General features: G+C 35.0%; 1 protein-coding gene across 2 annotated transcripts in view; it reads right to left on the bottom strand.

The window, feature by feature from the left end:
- Window positions 1–562: 562 nt before the first annotated feature.
- Window positions 563–15204, bottom strand: part of LOC124357059 (gamma-glutamyl hydrolase B-like) — a 33813-nt gene continuing 19171 nt past the window's right edge. For both annotated transcript variants that reach the window (XM_046808462.1, XM_046808461.1), the window contains exons 2-5: window positions 12508–12716; window positions 11849–11960; window positions 3766–3995; window positions 563–936 (exon numbers count right to left, since the gene is read on the bottom strand). In XM_046808462.1, the coding sequence (XP_046664418.1) occupies window positions 564–936; window positions 3766–3995; window positions 11849–11960; window positions 12508–12716 (924 nt within the window). In that variant the 3' untranslated portion in view covers window position 563. The remainder of the gene's footprint in view (window positions 937–3765; window positions 3996–11848; window positions 11961–12507; window positions 12717–15204) is intronic.

The raw sequence follows: 15204 nt of genomic DNA, 5'->3' as shown, positions 1-15204 counted from the left end.
AAATAACTTTAACAAATGCATCACACTTGGAAGTCCAAGTCCTGTTTTCTGATACAAAAACTATATCAGTTCTGTTAGAAATGTTTGAGCCGTTAAATCTAGATATGGTCATATAATAATATAAAACTGATGTAGTAACATACTACCTTAATATTGTACTTAAAATAAAATCTAATAATCGCATTGTCGATGACGTATCTCCTTAGTAAACGCATGTTATGCATAACAGCTGATTTCCTGGAATACATGCATGTCCTCTGCTAAGGAAAACTGACATGGATAAGGAAGTCATGTTTGTAAACTAACTACTACACATATGAAATACCGTTAAGTTGTTTGAGATTGTGTATTATCAGAAGGGTATTAGCAACCAAATATCTCTAAGGTCAAACGCTTCTTTACCAAACAAGTTTTGTGGAGTATGTTGATTTATAATACATAAATTTCACAACATAATAAAATCAAGTTTCTTCTTCAATGTTACTTTAAACGTCAAACACTAAAAAAATTAGTGTGCATTAGTATTATAGAAATAGAATTTAAATGCAAATAAAATTAAACATTTAGTAAAAGAAATATATTTGCTCATAATAACTTTTTCCCTTATTAATAAATGTCGCATTGTAATTGTAAATCAACGCTGAACTCTCAGTGTCCGAGCTGTTAAACGAGTGATCGTTTTTCCTCGCCTCGTTTACCAACCAATCGTTGAAGTAACGAGCGCTGTAGATTGCTTTCTTCGTGTGTGCAATGTCTTGAGTAGGGTTCCACTCGAAGGCGTTTTTCTCCGGGTGAAACTGAATGCCCACAATCGGGTATGTGTTGGACTCAACACTGGAAATGAACTTCTTCCCGTCCGAGTCCACACTTGTAGACAGAACGTGCCATTCTTTGTTCAAGTGGAACTCCTTCAGCAACCCTTCGGTTACACACCGCCTGTATAAATATAAAGAGACGTCATCACAAATAGTATAAAAACGTAATTTCGATTATACATAACCATTCCTGCTATGAGTGGATATATTACACCCTCTACAGTCTACATGTATGTTGCATTCGTTTACTTTACAAGGTTAGTTTAAATCTTTTATAACTAAATTGAAGTATAATACCTCCTCTAGCACAAACAGAAGAATTATATATTTAATTTATGTCTGTCATCTAATTTATATTATTAGTTCATTTGCCTGTTAGTTTTTGTTTGAGTTTATTGTGTGTAACACTGATGTTTGCTATAATTGGTTAGCAATTGTGTTTACAAAATATTTATTTATAACGATTCCATGTTATTGTACACTCGTTTTACGCTATCTTATTGACTACTTCTCAAAATTTGTATGGAAGTTATCAATAAATCTAAAACCTTACGAGATAAAAGAACTTATATGAGCAAACATTGTTGTAAATATGTGACCGCTCTGGATACTCATGGGGTTGCCCAAAAATAAGTAATACTTCTTTGTTTTATCTATATAGAGTGAATTTTTTAACTGAAAGGTATAAACTAGCCTAAGTAAACTTTTGTGGGACAAAATAACGATCAAGATTGGAAAAAATTAACTACATCAAATATTTCATTTATAAATTTAGGTCATATTAACTTTTTAAATAAAATAAATAAAAAAACATGCACTTTTATACAATTCGGCAATTTTTTTTTGCCATTGTTATAAACTATTTTATCAATTGGAACTAACTATTAAACCTAGGAAACATGGGATTGTAATAAAAAGGCGTCCATTATTGATATACACTGCTGAGAGCGAAAAGCTTACAATATGTTGTTTGTTTACAAAATTAAAAGAAGCCCAACTAAATGCTTTTTTGTAACAATATAATATAAAAACCCTGCAGTTACCCGCGCCTTCGCACAAAATTTCGTAGGCATGGCACGTGTATGAGCACTTCTGGTTCAAGTGAATTATATTTCCGACACCAAGTTTGAGGTTGCCATGTTTTCTCGATCGTAAATAAATCAAAATATATGTTCATACAGAGGTCTAGAATCCTACTTCGGTCGTTGTAATCTAGTGTTACAATTGAGTTTGCTGTATATATAGGTAGGTAAGCAGGTCCGTGAAGCCTACTTCTGTCAAAAGACAACTAAGATAGGTTTTATAGGTACAAGGATCTCGGTGTAATACTACCCTCGAATCTCAGCTGGGAGCCCCTTATTACACTTGCAAGAGCGAAGTTAAACAAGCATCTGTGTATTATCTTCTGAGTATCACGTCTTCTTCGGCAGCCTGCTACTTTGAGAGCCCTGTACACTGCGTACGTCTGGCCTATTTTAGAATTTTCCTCCGTTGTTTGGTCTCGCCATCAAAGTTACCTCAGAGCGCAACGAAGGGCTCCTGATAAGGTTCCTCGGAATAGTGGGCCTGTGTCTCTAATCCTTTCTAGATAAGCCAGTCAATGACATTGCTCTGTAGCTCACCTTTCAAACCTTGAAGCTACGTAAGGACATCCAAGACATTATCTTTTTGTGCAAAATTATTAATAGGATGATTGACTGCCCTGTGCTTTTTTAGATGATTGATTTCCTTCTGCACTGGTGTTCCAACTACAAGGAAATATCTGATAACTGCCGATTAGAGTGTACCCTGATGCTTATCAATATCGTGTTTTCTGTTAAGTTGTTGAGGTTATGCTTAGTCGACTTGTTATTTTTCCACTTGTTATTATTTTTTATGTATCTATTTTTCAATTGATTATTATTAAGCATTGATTATATATTTTATTATTTGCTATTCGAATAATTTATTACTAATTTTATCTATCATATAGTTATTAGATGCATCCATATCATTTACTTTTCTTAGTTGTTATCCTTGTCATATATTTTCTTATTGTTATTCCATAATGTATTTACCCTTCGATTTTTATAATATAAATTCTTTTTATTTGATATATTTTTTGTTTGTTCTGTCATCTACTGCCGTTTAGTTGAATATCCTAAATGTTTATTATTATTAATTATTATTGTCTTTAACTATCTTATTTGTAGAGCATATTGAATTTTGTTGCAAATTGTAATGTTCTTTTTTATTTTTTTTATTTTTTTTACGTGAAGATAGTAACTTTTTCTTTAGTATTTGTATTGCAGTACTGATTAAGCACTGTATCTCAATATTTGCTAAAACGTTCAGTAAAAAGTACATTTTACACCTAATTTTACTTATAATTTCTTACCTTAATAAACTCTATGTTTGACGGCGATTTCAGAAAAAATTCAAATAAGAAGTTTTGTTGCTATCAAGCTTAGTCTTTTCCTTTCAAGACTATTAATATAAACTAATTTGCAATACTAGTAAAATTAACTAAAATTACAATTGAACTGCCTGTATCATAAAAGAATGTTTACACAGAATATTTGATTATATTTAACATGTTCTTTCCATTAATAACATTTGTTTGCTGTAATACATTTTTGATTGGATCTGTCTCAACTTTAGAGACCAGTGTGGCGTATTCTATAGGGATTTTTGAAATAGGAATAGGCTCATATGTTAACCAGGGGCATCAAGAATGTTTATCATTTAGTCTAATCGGTACAATAGTTTTACGTGATTAAGTTAAACACACGCACGCGTGCACAGGGTGAAAGGGAGGGAGAGAGAGAGAGAGAGAGAGAGAGAGAGAGAGAGAGATCATTTGATTTTTATACAATAGTACATCTATCAACGATATGAAACCATATGTTATGGACATTAATTTGTAAAACAAAACTCATTTATTTTAAAATAATGTCAAATTATAACTTACTTATGGTGATTGTAGGTTACAGGAAGGTTTTGTAGAATCTCTATGACTTGTCTCGGAGCTTGGCGATACAACTTGCTTTCACGAATGTTCTCCTTGAATATCAATGGCAGAGACAAGTTTGTTGCATTGCAATATCCCAAAATATCGTAGCTTTCAACTTCAAGATAAAACAGCAACTCAAATCCAAGACACACTCCAACTAGAGGGAAATGCTCCCCTGCAGAGTTTACCTGGAAAATGTAAAATAAAAGTAGTAAAGCCTGGACACAATTTGTTATGTGGTTTCTTAAATGTTAGTACAGAATTTCACTTTTTTAATTCCACAATGTTACATTTTATATGACATACCCGTGATGGAATGGAAGTGAAAATTTATGAAAGATATTGGTATCTTCAATCGGAAATCAGAGATGCCAGTATAAAGTAAAAAGTAAAGTAAAGAATGTTCTTTTTTAACTGGCGAAGTTAGGGCTGAGAATCTTTGCCAATGGCCGAGTAGGCGGGCTGCTTGCAATGACAGGATCGCTCACCAGTCACCCATCTAAGCAGCAGCCAATATTTGCTGGTATTTCCAATATTACGGTCTAGATGATTGTTATAAAGTTTTCAAACTATGTAGCCTACTTTGGGTGCACTTATTAACTCTAAATTCTCATGTATCATCATTGAGTTTCTCATACATTGTTCTTATCGTCTCGCATTGTACATATTCTCATTGTTCTCATGCATCATAGTTGTAGAGAATGCATCAGGTTGGCCAGCCTGGGCCGAAAGTGATGCTGTGTCTGAGTATAAGTATTTCATTATTCATTTGTTATTGCTTTCCCAACATTTGTTAGTGCAGTTTTGGCTATTCCGGTATAAACTGTAAACGTTCGTATTCATCACACACGCTCAAACCTTACTGGCCATCGTAAATGTTTCTAGTACGAACATCGTTTAGTAACGAATCAATTCATAGGTTATCATCAAGACATCAAAGATACAATAACCCCACGTTGTAATCTTTTCCGCCTTATGTATGAATTGACCTCTATTCTGCGCAATCTTGTCACGCATACAGATGTACCAGCTACCTTTCTCGGCAATTAATCTGAGATACTGCGCCGCTGGAGAGAGGCAAACTGTCCGCCTCCGCCATCTAGCGGCAACCGGTCTGACTGCTAGCTGCGCTGCGGTCCGTGTGCACGAGCACCCTCCGCGCCGGCCGCTTGCTGCAGTGCTTGCATACGCCGCGACGCAACCCGTTCGACATTGCTGTCTGCATGTTGACGCGCTGGTTTTCGGGCGTTACCGCTTGTTATGGTTCTCACGCGAGCGCAATCGTCTGCTTTAGACACGAATATTGAAACTGTGTTTGAGAAAACTTGTGATGACGGAACTTTTGAGGATGTCATAGCACAAATTTGCTCACAGTTGCGAGCAGCCCAAGCCAATTACCCCGATATAGACTTTACGTCTCTTGAATCTGTCATAAGCGAACTCCTAGTGAAAATTGATACATCACTCTCTTCTTTAAAAACCCTGGAGACTCGTTTCGATCACCTTCAAGCGGAGAATGACAACTTGTCCGCCATGGTTCAAGAGGAGAGGTGCCAAAGACGTCTTCAACTAAATGACTCTTTAAATGCTCAGGAATATATTTTAGACGAAAAAGACTCACTTGTTAAGAATAATAGTTTATTGAAAGATAATATAAGTAATCTTAATAATAAGCTTAACAGGGTTACTCTTGACCACAGTGCTTCAATGCAATCATTGGTTGAGAAAGAAGCTTTGATAGTACAGCTTAAGAAAACCATAGATGAGTATGTACATAAAAAATCAAACTTACTTAACTGCATTGAGCTATTGAAGTCCCAACAAAAAAATCTCTGAAAATCAAGCCTGGTCCACAAACAAATGGTTGGATGATAAAACTTTAGATGACTGTTTTGTTAGCCTTAGTAATGACTGTTTGAACTCAAGTCAAAATATTGCTTTTCTGGGACCTTGTAATACCCATATTGTTAAGCACGGTAGTCCAAATGATGTACAAACACTGTTAAATGACTTGCATTTTTTTAACGCAGATTATGCATTTCTATGTGTAAGTGACGGCCTCCCCTCACTTAAAGATGATTCTGGTAGTCACTGGAGCCTTCTGTTCTCTGACATTAAAGAACGTAATACATATCATCTGGATTCATTATTTAACTATAATAATTCATCTGCCAAGTTAATTTGTAAATAATTTTAGTTTTAAGATTAACGATTTGACTGAATTGTCATGTTCTAGGAGGCAAATGAACTCATATGAATGTGGATTGAGAGTTTTAGTTCATGTTAAGTTCATAATTGACGGTTTTTGTAGTCATAAGTTTGGAGACAGGATCTCATTTCCAGAGTGGTATGATTATTTTCGACAGGGTACCCTACCCTTTCAGTCAGAAAAAATTTAGACGTTAATAGAACATAGTTCCACGAATAAACTCACTATTGAGAGCAGCTCTCAAACTGAGTCGCTTAAAGAACCTGAGCCAAGCAGCCAAATTGATAGCAAATGGACTTTCATCAAACCGAAACGTAAACATAATCCTTCTAGGTTACCCCAGAAGGTTCCAAACCACCCTTTTGTTCAATCTGGGCCTGTTATTAGCTGCAGTAACAAGTACAGTGTGTTGAGGGAGCAGTCTTTAGTCAAAGATTGTCACTTAACATTTAAAAACTGCTCTGGAACATGGAAAGTGAAGCCAAAAAAAGGCAACATATAGCAGGACAAACAATGTAAATAGTCATAGTATAATAAGCAATCCTACTGTTGTAAATAATAACTTAGTTTGTAAGAAGGGAAACTCTATCACTGCTTCAAGATCTATTCATCACCTATTAGTGAATCAAGATGTAACTAATAATAGTCAAACTCCATCCTGTATAAGCAATAATGCTGCATTGAGGGGAGCGCTTTTGATTGGTGATTCAATCCTTAGATACTCGGGTACACAGTGTGCTGGTAATGGCGATAGAGTTTATGTTAATCCTGGCGCTAAAATCAAACACATTAAGCAGAAACTGATGACATATTTTAATCACCAATCAGGAGTGATCTACCTACATGTTGGCACCAATGATGTTAAGTTAGGCTACAATGGAGGGCCGGGTTATAATGGGGGCTCGGGTAAGAAAGCTTTGCTTGACAGCATGGCAGACTTGTTGTTCACCTGCAGAACAAACTTCCCTGAAGCTAAAATATTTTTGAACAACATATTAGTACGTAGAGATGTTAGTCAGAAAGCCCTTTCTGATTTGAATGACCAGTTAAAGCTGATGTGCGGTATCTTCGGGGTGACATTCGTGCAGAGTGCTGGGTGTGTGAGGAAATGGCACCAAGCGAGGGATGGGAGACATCTGAATAGAAGTGGGAACTACCGACTGGGTCGTTTGATGCTTTCTAAGCTTTTGGAGATGGACGAGATGAGTAATGTTGGAGTGAATTCATCTGTAGTGTCGAGCAATCCTGAGCCTTCATCCTTAGTGTTGATGCAATCATCTGTCCCTTCTTCCCATTCGGGAAACGAACAAGTTTTTCGCCACCAAATAGTCACTTGATGTCTTCTCATCTTGCTTCTCATCCTGACGTTGCTCTTGTGCAGGAAGACGTAAACATCACTTTGGAATCCAGTAAGAAACTGGAAATAAAATTGTTTCATCAGAACGTGCAAGTCATTTTGCCTAAGTTTTCACTATTGGAAGTGATGTTGGAGGTAACTTCTCCTCATATACTGTGTGTTTCTGAACACTTTCTGAAACGAGCCGAGCTGGATGCCTTTAAACTGGCTGGGTTTTCAGTTGCTTCCAGTTACTGTTGCGGCGTCATGAGAAGAGGTGGAGTTTCAATTTTAGTCCGAGGGGATCTTGATTTCGTCGCTGTTGGTGTCTCGAATTTTTGCACGGAGGGATATTGTGAGCTGGCTGCTGTGAAATTTAACATGAGAGTGGGAGTATTAATTTATTCCTCGACTCAATGCAAAGTTGTTTGGATTCACTTTTCAGGCATAAACACAGAGTCATTGTAACGGGCGATTTTAAAATCGACTAGTCTAGGGAAAATGAGCCTGTAAAACGCCTCTCACATCTGATGTCGTCTTTTAGTCTCAGAGACACTGTTAAGTCGTTCACGAGAGAATTTAACGGATCCGTGTCTATAATTGACAACATCTTCACTAATATCAGTTCATCTGAGTTTCACACTGAGGTATTGATTTCAGGTGTGTCTGATCACCATGCTCAACTAGCTCATATAAAATTAAGCATGCATTCTGCAGTACGGGCAACAACATTCAGAATGAAACGCCGGTTCAACAAGGTCAATGTTGGATCGCTGAGGGGTCTTCTGACTAAGGAGTCATGGACTGGCGTATTTTTTTCTCTGGATGTTGACTCTAAAGTCTCAGCCCTTTTATCGATTTTGGATTATTATATTGACCTTGCCCAGTAAAGAAGGTCAAGTATAGGAAAATGAAATCCGTCACAAAGATCGTTCTGGATCAGGAAATATTACAGCTGCACGATCGTATGTTGTCTTTGTATGCGCAAACAAAACACGTAGACTAAGCTCATGTCTTGCGTCAATTGTACCGCAAAGTCAAACTACAATTTCGAGCAAGTGTTCAATCCGCCAAGGCTGCTTCAGTTCTGAAACATTTAACGGAAGCTCAAAATAAGGGTAAAGCGGTTTGGAGTATTATAAACGATATTCATAACAATAAGAGCCCAAAATCTTTCTCTCAACTGTCTTTGAAGGCTGATGATGGTTCATTTATTGCTGATGCCTTGGATGTCTCGCACAAATTCAATTGTTATTTCTCTGAGATAGGCCAGGGCGTGGGTGATAACAGATCTCAGAATTCACGATATCCTTCTTATACTTTATAGGACGTATCTTCATCATTTTATCTCACACCTACCAACGAATTCGAGGTAATCTCAATAATAATATCTTTGAAACCAAGTCATTCAGCAGGGACCGATGGCATTTCTTCAAAACTCTTGAAAGACATTGCAGAACAGCTCGCTGCGCCCTTGGTTCATATTGCAAACTCCTCTTTCACGGAAGGTAAATTCCCTTCCATGCTCAAACTGGCGATAGTCAAACCAGTACTCAAAAAGGGGAGCCCTAAGGAAGTTGAGAACTACCGGCCTATTTCAATCCTGTCTACTTTTTCGAAAGTATTGGAAAAACTGTTTCTTAATAGGCTGTTACCTTTCCTCGATGCACACAATGTTCTCTTTTTGAAACAGTTTGGCTTCAAGGAGAAATTCTTCCACTCTTGATGCTATGTTTGACTTTGTCTCCAATGTAACTAAGGCCCTTGACCAAATACAACATTCACTTGGGATTTTCTTAGACCTTAGTAAGGCTTTTGATGTGGTCAAACATGACATATTGTTACACAAACTACAGCATTATGGAGTCAGGGGAATTGCTTATGATTGGATATCGTCTTTCCTTTTGGGTCGCACTCAGTTGGTAGAGTTTACCTTTTGTTGATGACTTGGGTTGCCTTCGTAGTCAGGCCTCATCTACATTGTCGGTGGGGGCAGGCGTGCCCCAGGGCTCTGTCCTGGGGCCTGTTCTGTTCTTACTGTATGTAAATGATATTTCTAGTAGCATAAGCAATGGTAACATTTGCCTGTTTGCCGATGATACCTCGCTCAGCCTTTCTCATAAGAACCGAGAATGTCTTGAAATAGATGCATTCATTCAGGGTGGTTCCCTTTTTGCAGTGGCTAGAGGATAACCTGCTTGCAGTCAATACAACAAAAACCAAATTCATTGACTTTTGCATACGTGATTGTGTTGATTTCGCACATGCGAATTCCTGTGTTATGATAGGAGACTCAGAAATCTCATCATCTGAGTCAACAGATTTTTTGGGGCTGGTCATCGATTGTAATCTCAAATACCATCACCATATAGACAAGGTATGTGGAAAAGTGAGTAGTGGAATTTTTCTATTGCGTCGACTCTCTCACGTTTCTAATAGGGAAATACTTTTTGCAGCATATTTTGGTTGTATCTACCTACCCTCATCTAACCTACGGTCTGCCAATTTGGGGGGCTGAATCTACAAGGACTCAATACGTATTCCGCTTACAAAAAAAGGCAGTGAGGGTAATTCTTGGCCTCAAAACATCACAATCGCCCAAAGGTCTATTTTGTGCAAACAACCTTCTGACATTTCCCAGTATGTTCATTTTAGAAACCACGTCCTTCATGAAACGAAACGCTCACCTCTTAAGTTCCTACATACAACCCGGTTACTCTCTGCGGGATCTCTACCGCTTGCCAAATCCTCAGCATCGGACAACATTTTTTGAAAAACAAATTTTGGGCTCAGCAGTTAAACTATTTAATCACTTGCCGGTATACCTAAGATCTGAACAGAGCATGCCTGTGTTCTGGAAAAATGTGAGAAAGTTTCTTTTAAACAAAGAATACTATTCTATTAATGCTTTCTTATCTGACAGGAATGTAGTATGATTAAGTTGGTTTAGTATATTAATTTTATTATGTTAATTCTGACGTTTGTCAATGACAAATAAACAATTTGATTTGATTTATATTCAGTAATTTTTAGCTGCTAATTATAAATAATCACACAACTCGATTACCCAATGTCAGTACATTTTCTTCTTAAGTTGTGTTCATATAACTTTGTTTGAGATTTGTATTATATATTTTATTGGTTTGTTGTTTCAGTTTCAGGCAATGGTTTTAAAAAGGAAATTAAAATTTAGTTTATAAGATTAAAAAAAAACTTCTAGTATAAGTTTTAAAATATCCCTCTTTATGATCAAAATCTAAGTTGTATCAAGTAAATGTATGTTAAGAGCACAAATCCGACACTTAATAGTTGTCTTGAACCATAAAATGAATTTTGGACCACTTCAAGTAAATTTGATTATCATTGCTAGAAAGTAAAAGTTTTACAAAACCCCATTACTAAATATGCTGACCAGACTCCCTTAAAGTATATGTTTTTACACTCGACTAGTTGTAAAAACCGTGTTTTAGCTACGTGCTTGGAGAAGAACCGTGCTTTTTAACTTCATGAAAGATAAATCAGATTCAGCTTTCAAAATTTCCTGGTTTAAGTATTTTGACCGATGTTCTCGACATTTCTGAAATCTGAAGCCATACTACTAACAACAGGTATTTTATTACCACTACCCATGCCACTTCCCCCATTTGCATAATATTGACCAGTTTTAGCCACTGAATAATAATTTTGAGTTACGATCTGTTCTATCATACACATTCCTTTGTTTGTTGGTTTTTAATAATAGTATACAATATATTGGAAAATTCTATATTTTAACAAAAATAGTCCTTAAATTTGGCATTGAAATTCTAATTTAAACCAATTGAAACCACACCACTCTATTAATTTATGTTTGTTTTTATATTTTAACTCTTCAAATACTGAAATTTCTGATGAATACTATTTTTAACAAGATGCACTATTCATATCTTTTAAATATTGCGATTATTAACCATTATTTGCATAATTCGGTGCCACCGAACTGCAATTCTGGCGGAGTCAGAAAAACAGAGACAGCACCCAACTTCAAGCTCAGATCATGTGAGCGCTTGTAAAGGTTGTATTTGACTTTGGTACTACTAGTAACATACTTATAGTTACCTAATCTAAACCTACTTATATTGCGTAATAACAAGACGAAGATCGGGACAGAGTGGCTTACTTCTCACCGACATCGCAACCTTCCGGTAGGCAGAAAACCGATCGTCACAGTAAGTCAAATAAAGTCTGTTCTTTCTAATAGTGTAGTTTTTTTAGGTCGCGGGTGAGAAAATCTGTTACAAACTAAAGTACCAAACATTCTTGAATCTTCTCATGAAGCTTTACTGTTACTTTTCATTGAATGAACTATTACAGGCATCCTAAAATAAACCATAGAAATCTAAATCAATTGCTTGCTATTTGCAAATCATGTCAAATGACAAGCCTTTTTGAGAGAAATTTTAAAACAGTTTTACTACAGTATTATGAGCAAAAGAACACACATACTTAATTCCCACCTGTTTGGTGTAGTTGAGAATAATTCTGCCCGCATCTGCATATCCTCCCACGTTTAGAAATGAAAGTCCACCTCCAGGGAACAATACGCCATTCACAGAATCCAGAATGTCTCTATAAACATATTACAATAGTAAATGCTTAATACGCCCGAAAAATTTGTAGCATAAAGTATTTGCTACCTAACTTAATAATTTATAAATATTTAGTGACTGTGGCATGTGAACAAAGTTTACGTTTTCACTTAAGAAACTAATTATTTAAATATTACTAAATGTTAATGAAAACAATACTTTTTCCAAATTGTTTATTTTTTAACAAGGCCTTTCGAAACCAAAGGTTTTATCACCAGGCGACTCCACATGTTTCAAAACCTGTAAAAATTTAACTAACAAAAAAAGTGGAGTCAACCGCCAACAAAAACTCCTATTTGTAACATACTATAATAAATTGTAATATCTCATATTCAGAAAGGTGGTTTTGTAAAGTATATCAAATACAGGCTTCATTGATTTTAAAAACAAAGTAGAAAGTTCCTGAACTCCATATAAGATAAAGAGTAAAGAACGATTTTTAGTTATGCCCCATTTCAATTTGATGTTAAAATCAATTTATTTCCTGCATTTTGCTTTATTTATGTACAAGTATGAGAAGTACAAACCTGTAATAGTCTTCAGTCCTGTTGATGAAGATTGGCACAACTCGAGCTCCAGACTGTTCCACCGCCTTCACGTACGATCCCACGATCATGGAGCTGTAGTCTGGGTAGTCCTCGTGGTATACTTCCTCTGTCAGTATCCCAATGATCGGCCGCTTCGTCGCTTGGACAAGACCAAGTGACAGGAGGAATACCAGTAGAGTAAGAGCCATCTGTAGTAGTCAAGAGAGTAACGTTTAGTCTTCTTCATTTGGTAATGCTACTAAGAAAGTCAAGCTTTCATCAACTTTCTGAATGATGTGTAATCATTTGTGAACCTTTTACAGCGGCAGTAACATTTCCACCTTGCATCCAAAAGTTGATCTAAATTAGTATGTTCAATTTTTTGACCTTCTCTACATCGCTATGAAATCTTTTATCAAGTGCATCCAATTTAAAATAATCTGATATGTTTAATATCAGACATTTTAAACACAAATAATTATTTCTCATAGTTACATTTAAAACTTATAGGGCAAAATATACATTTTTGTGAATTTGTATATATGTTGAAATGATTTTCAAAATCTTTAATCCATCACTCCGTATATCTTTTGTCAGGGTTTTTTGAAATCCTAGAAAAGAAATAATTCTGATCCCTCGTCGTTCCTCATACTTTCATCACATCGCTCAGACTTTATCACTTATTAATGGACTACAAAGGACAAGATCACTCACCTACAATAATGAAATGCCAATCGGCGAACTCACCTTTAATATTATCTAACCTTGTTCTTGCTATTTGGAAACGAAACTATTGTTGCACCCTTGAGTTTCAAAATGTATCACAAGGCAAGTTAAAATTTGAGGCACAAGTTTCTGTGAATACCAGAATAAACAGAAATTTACATTCTGGCTTTATAACTAATTTGTTAATATATTAATTATAACTATTTAAGCTATATTTGTATTACCTTTTGGAGCTATATTTTATTATATATATATATATATATATATATATATATATATATATATATATATATATATATATTAAAACAGTAATCCAATATATATATATATATATATATATATACCGTAGTTAATATTATATATAAATTTTATATATATTTACAAAAATAATGGTTCAAAACAAAACTATGTATATATACTACATATATATATATATATATATATACCATCACACCCTTAACATTGATATATGACCATGTTGCAAATGTATCAAGATATATCAATATTTAAACTCAAATTTAACATGAAGTTTCGTAAACGCTACTTGTGTCAATAACAATTATACAGTTTGAATTTGTATTAGTATCTTTCTTTTACCACGAACCTAAACGGGATCTGTTCCCCCCGTTTAAAGGATTTAAAGTCACTTTAGGACAGCAACATTTTTTCTTCACATTGTGTTGGTAAAATATTTTCAATATCTTAAGACCTGTTCTTTTAATCGGGTCCTGATTTGGAGGAACTTATTAATCTACAAGATACATTAGTCCATGCATGATATCATTTGAAAGCTCGTGTCATTGAAAAGTTGTTATCATGTGGTTTTGTATCACAGGAGTTGCAATAAAAAACATTTTTTTCTATACACCTTACACCGCCTTTTTGAAACGAATGAGTATAATTTAATGTTTCTTTCTTAAAAAGATTCAGGATGCAAAGACCATTAAAATTATATGCAGCATGTCGTGTGTATACATTTGAAATTTTTGAGATGAAAAAATTAAACCCTCTGTTTTAGGGACACCCTATATTGTAACAGAGTTTAAATTATTTAAAATAAATTCATTGGGATCGATTTAGTGAAAACATCTTCAGTTAGCCATTTGATCGCTATACATTTTAGACGGGTGGTCTAAAACACCGTGGTCACAGACAATCTATCTGTACATCTCAACGAAAATCTTCACAGTAGTATTCTTTATTGACTTTTAAATTCTATATTCATGAACCTATCTTGTGGGTTCAGTTGTGGGGAAATACTCCCTTCTAAACGGAACTGTTTGCATGTTATTCATCAATCTTTTAGGTATATAGAGCCAAGTGAAACTTTCCACCTAAAGTTGTGAACAGCCCATACATGAATCATTCATTGAAACCCCGTATTAAATTTTCACAAAAATCTCCTTACATGGTTTTTTAATGTGTTAAATTGTGAACTTACAATGATATTTTATGACGTTTTAAAAACGTTGAAGAAGTTGAATAACAAGGAAAGAAAATATTATTGTCAAACAACTTTCAAATCAATGTGTATTCATCCAACTTTGCAAAAATTATGGTTCAAAACAAAACTATGTTTTATACACCGATCAACCGTGTTAAAAAAGTTGAATTGACTTATTTGTGAAACAAAGTTCAGGACTTACAGTTGGACAAATGTTCAGTACAAGTCAAACTTATAATTGGTTTGTTTAAACTTCAATTACTGGTCTCGAACAGAATCATTCATTTAGATTTTGATATTGGCAGTTAAATACATGGTTTCACTATAAATTCAAACAAACAAGTAGAATTTGCAAGTTCAATAGTTTCATTTTTTTAATAATGAACTAATTTTTCCCATTCCAAGCTTAAATATTTACAATTTACAAACCCCAGTATACACAAATATTACCAAAATCTCGTTTGATCAATGTTATGTTGTTTATCTTTAACCTCCTCAGCCCGAGGTTTTTAATTTTGATACTTCAC

This window comes from Homalodisca vitripennis, chromosome 3 (assembly GCF_021130785.1).
Source record: "Homalodisca vitripennis isolate AUS2020 chromosome 3, UT_GWSS_2.1, whole genome shotgun sequence".
Lineage (NCBI taxonomy): Eukaryota > Metazoa > Arthropoda > Insecta > Hemiptera > Cicadellidae > Homalodisca > Homalodisca vitripennis.
This window is presented reverse-complemented; position numbering and strand designations above follow the sequence as displayed.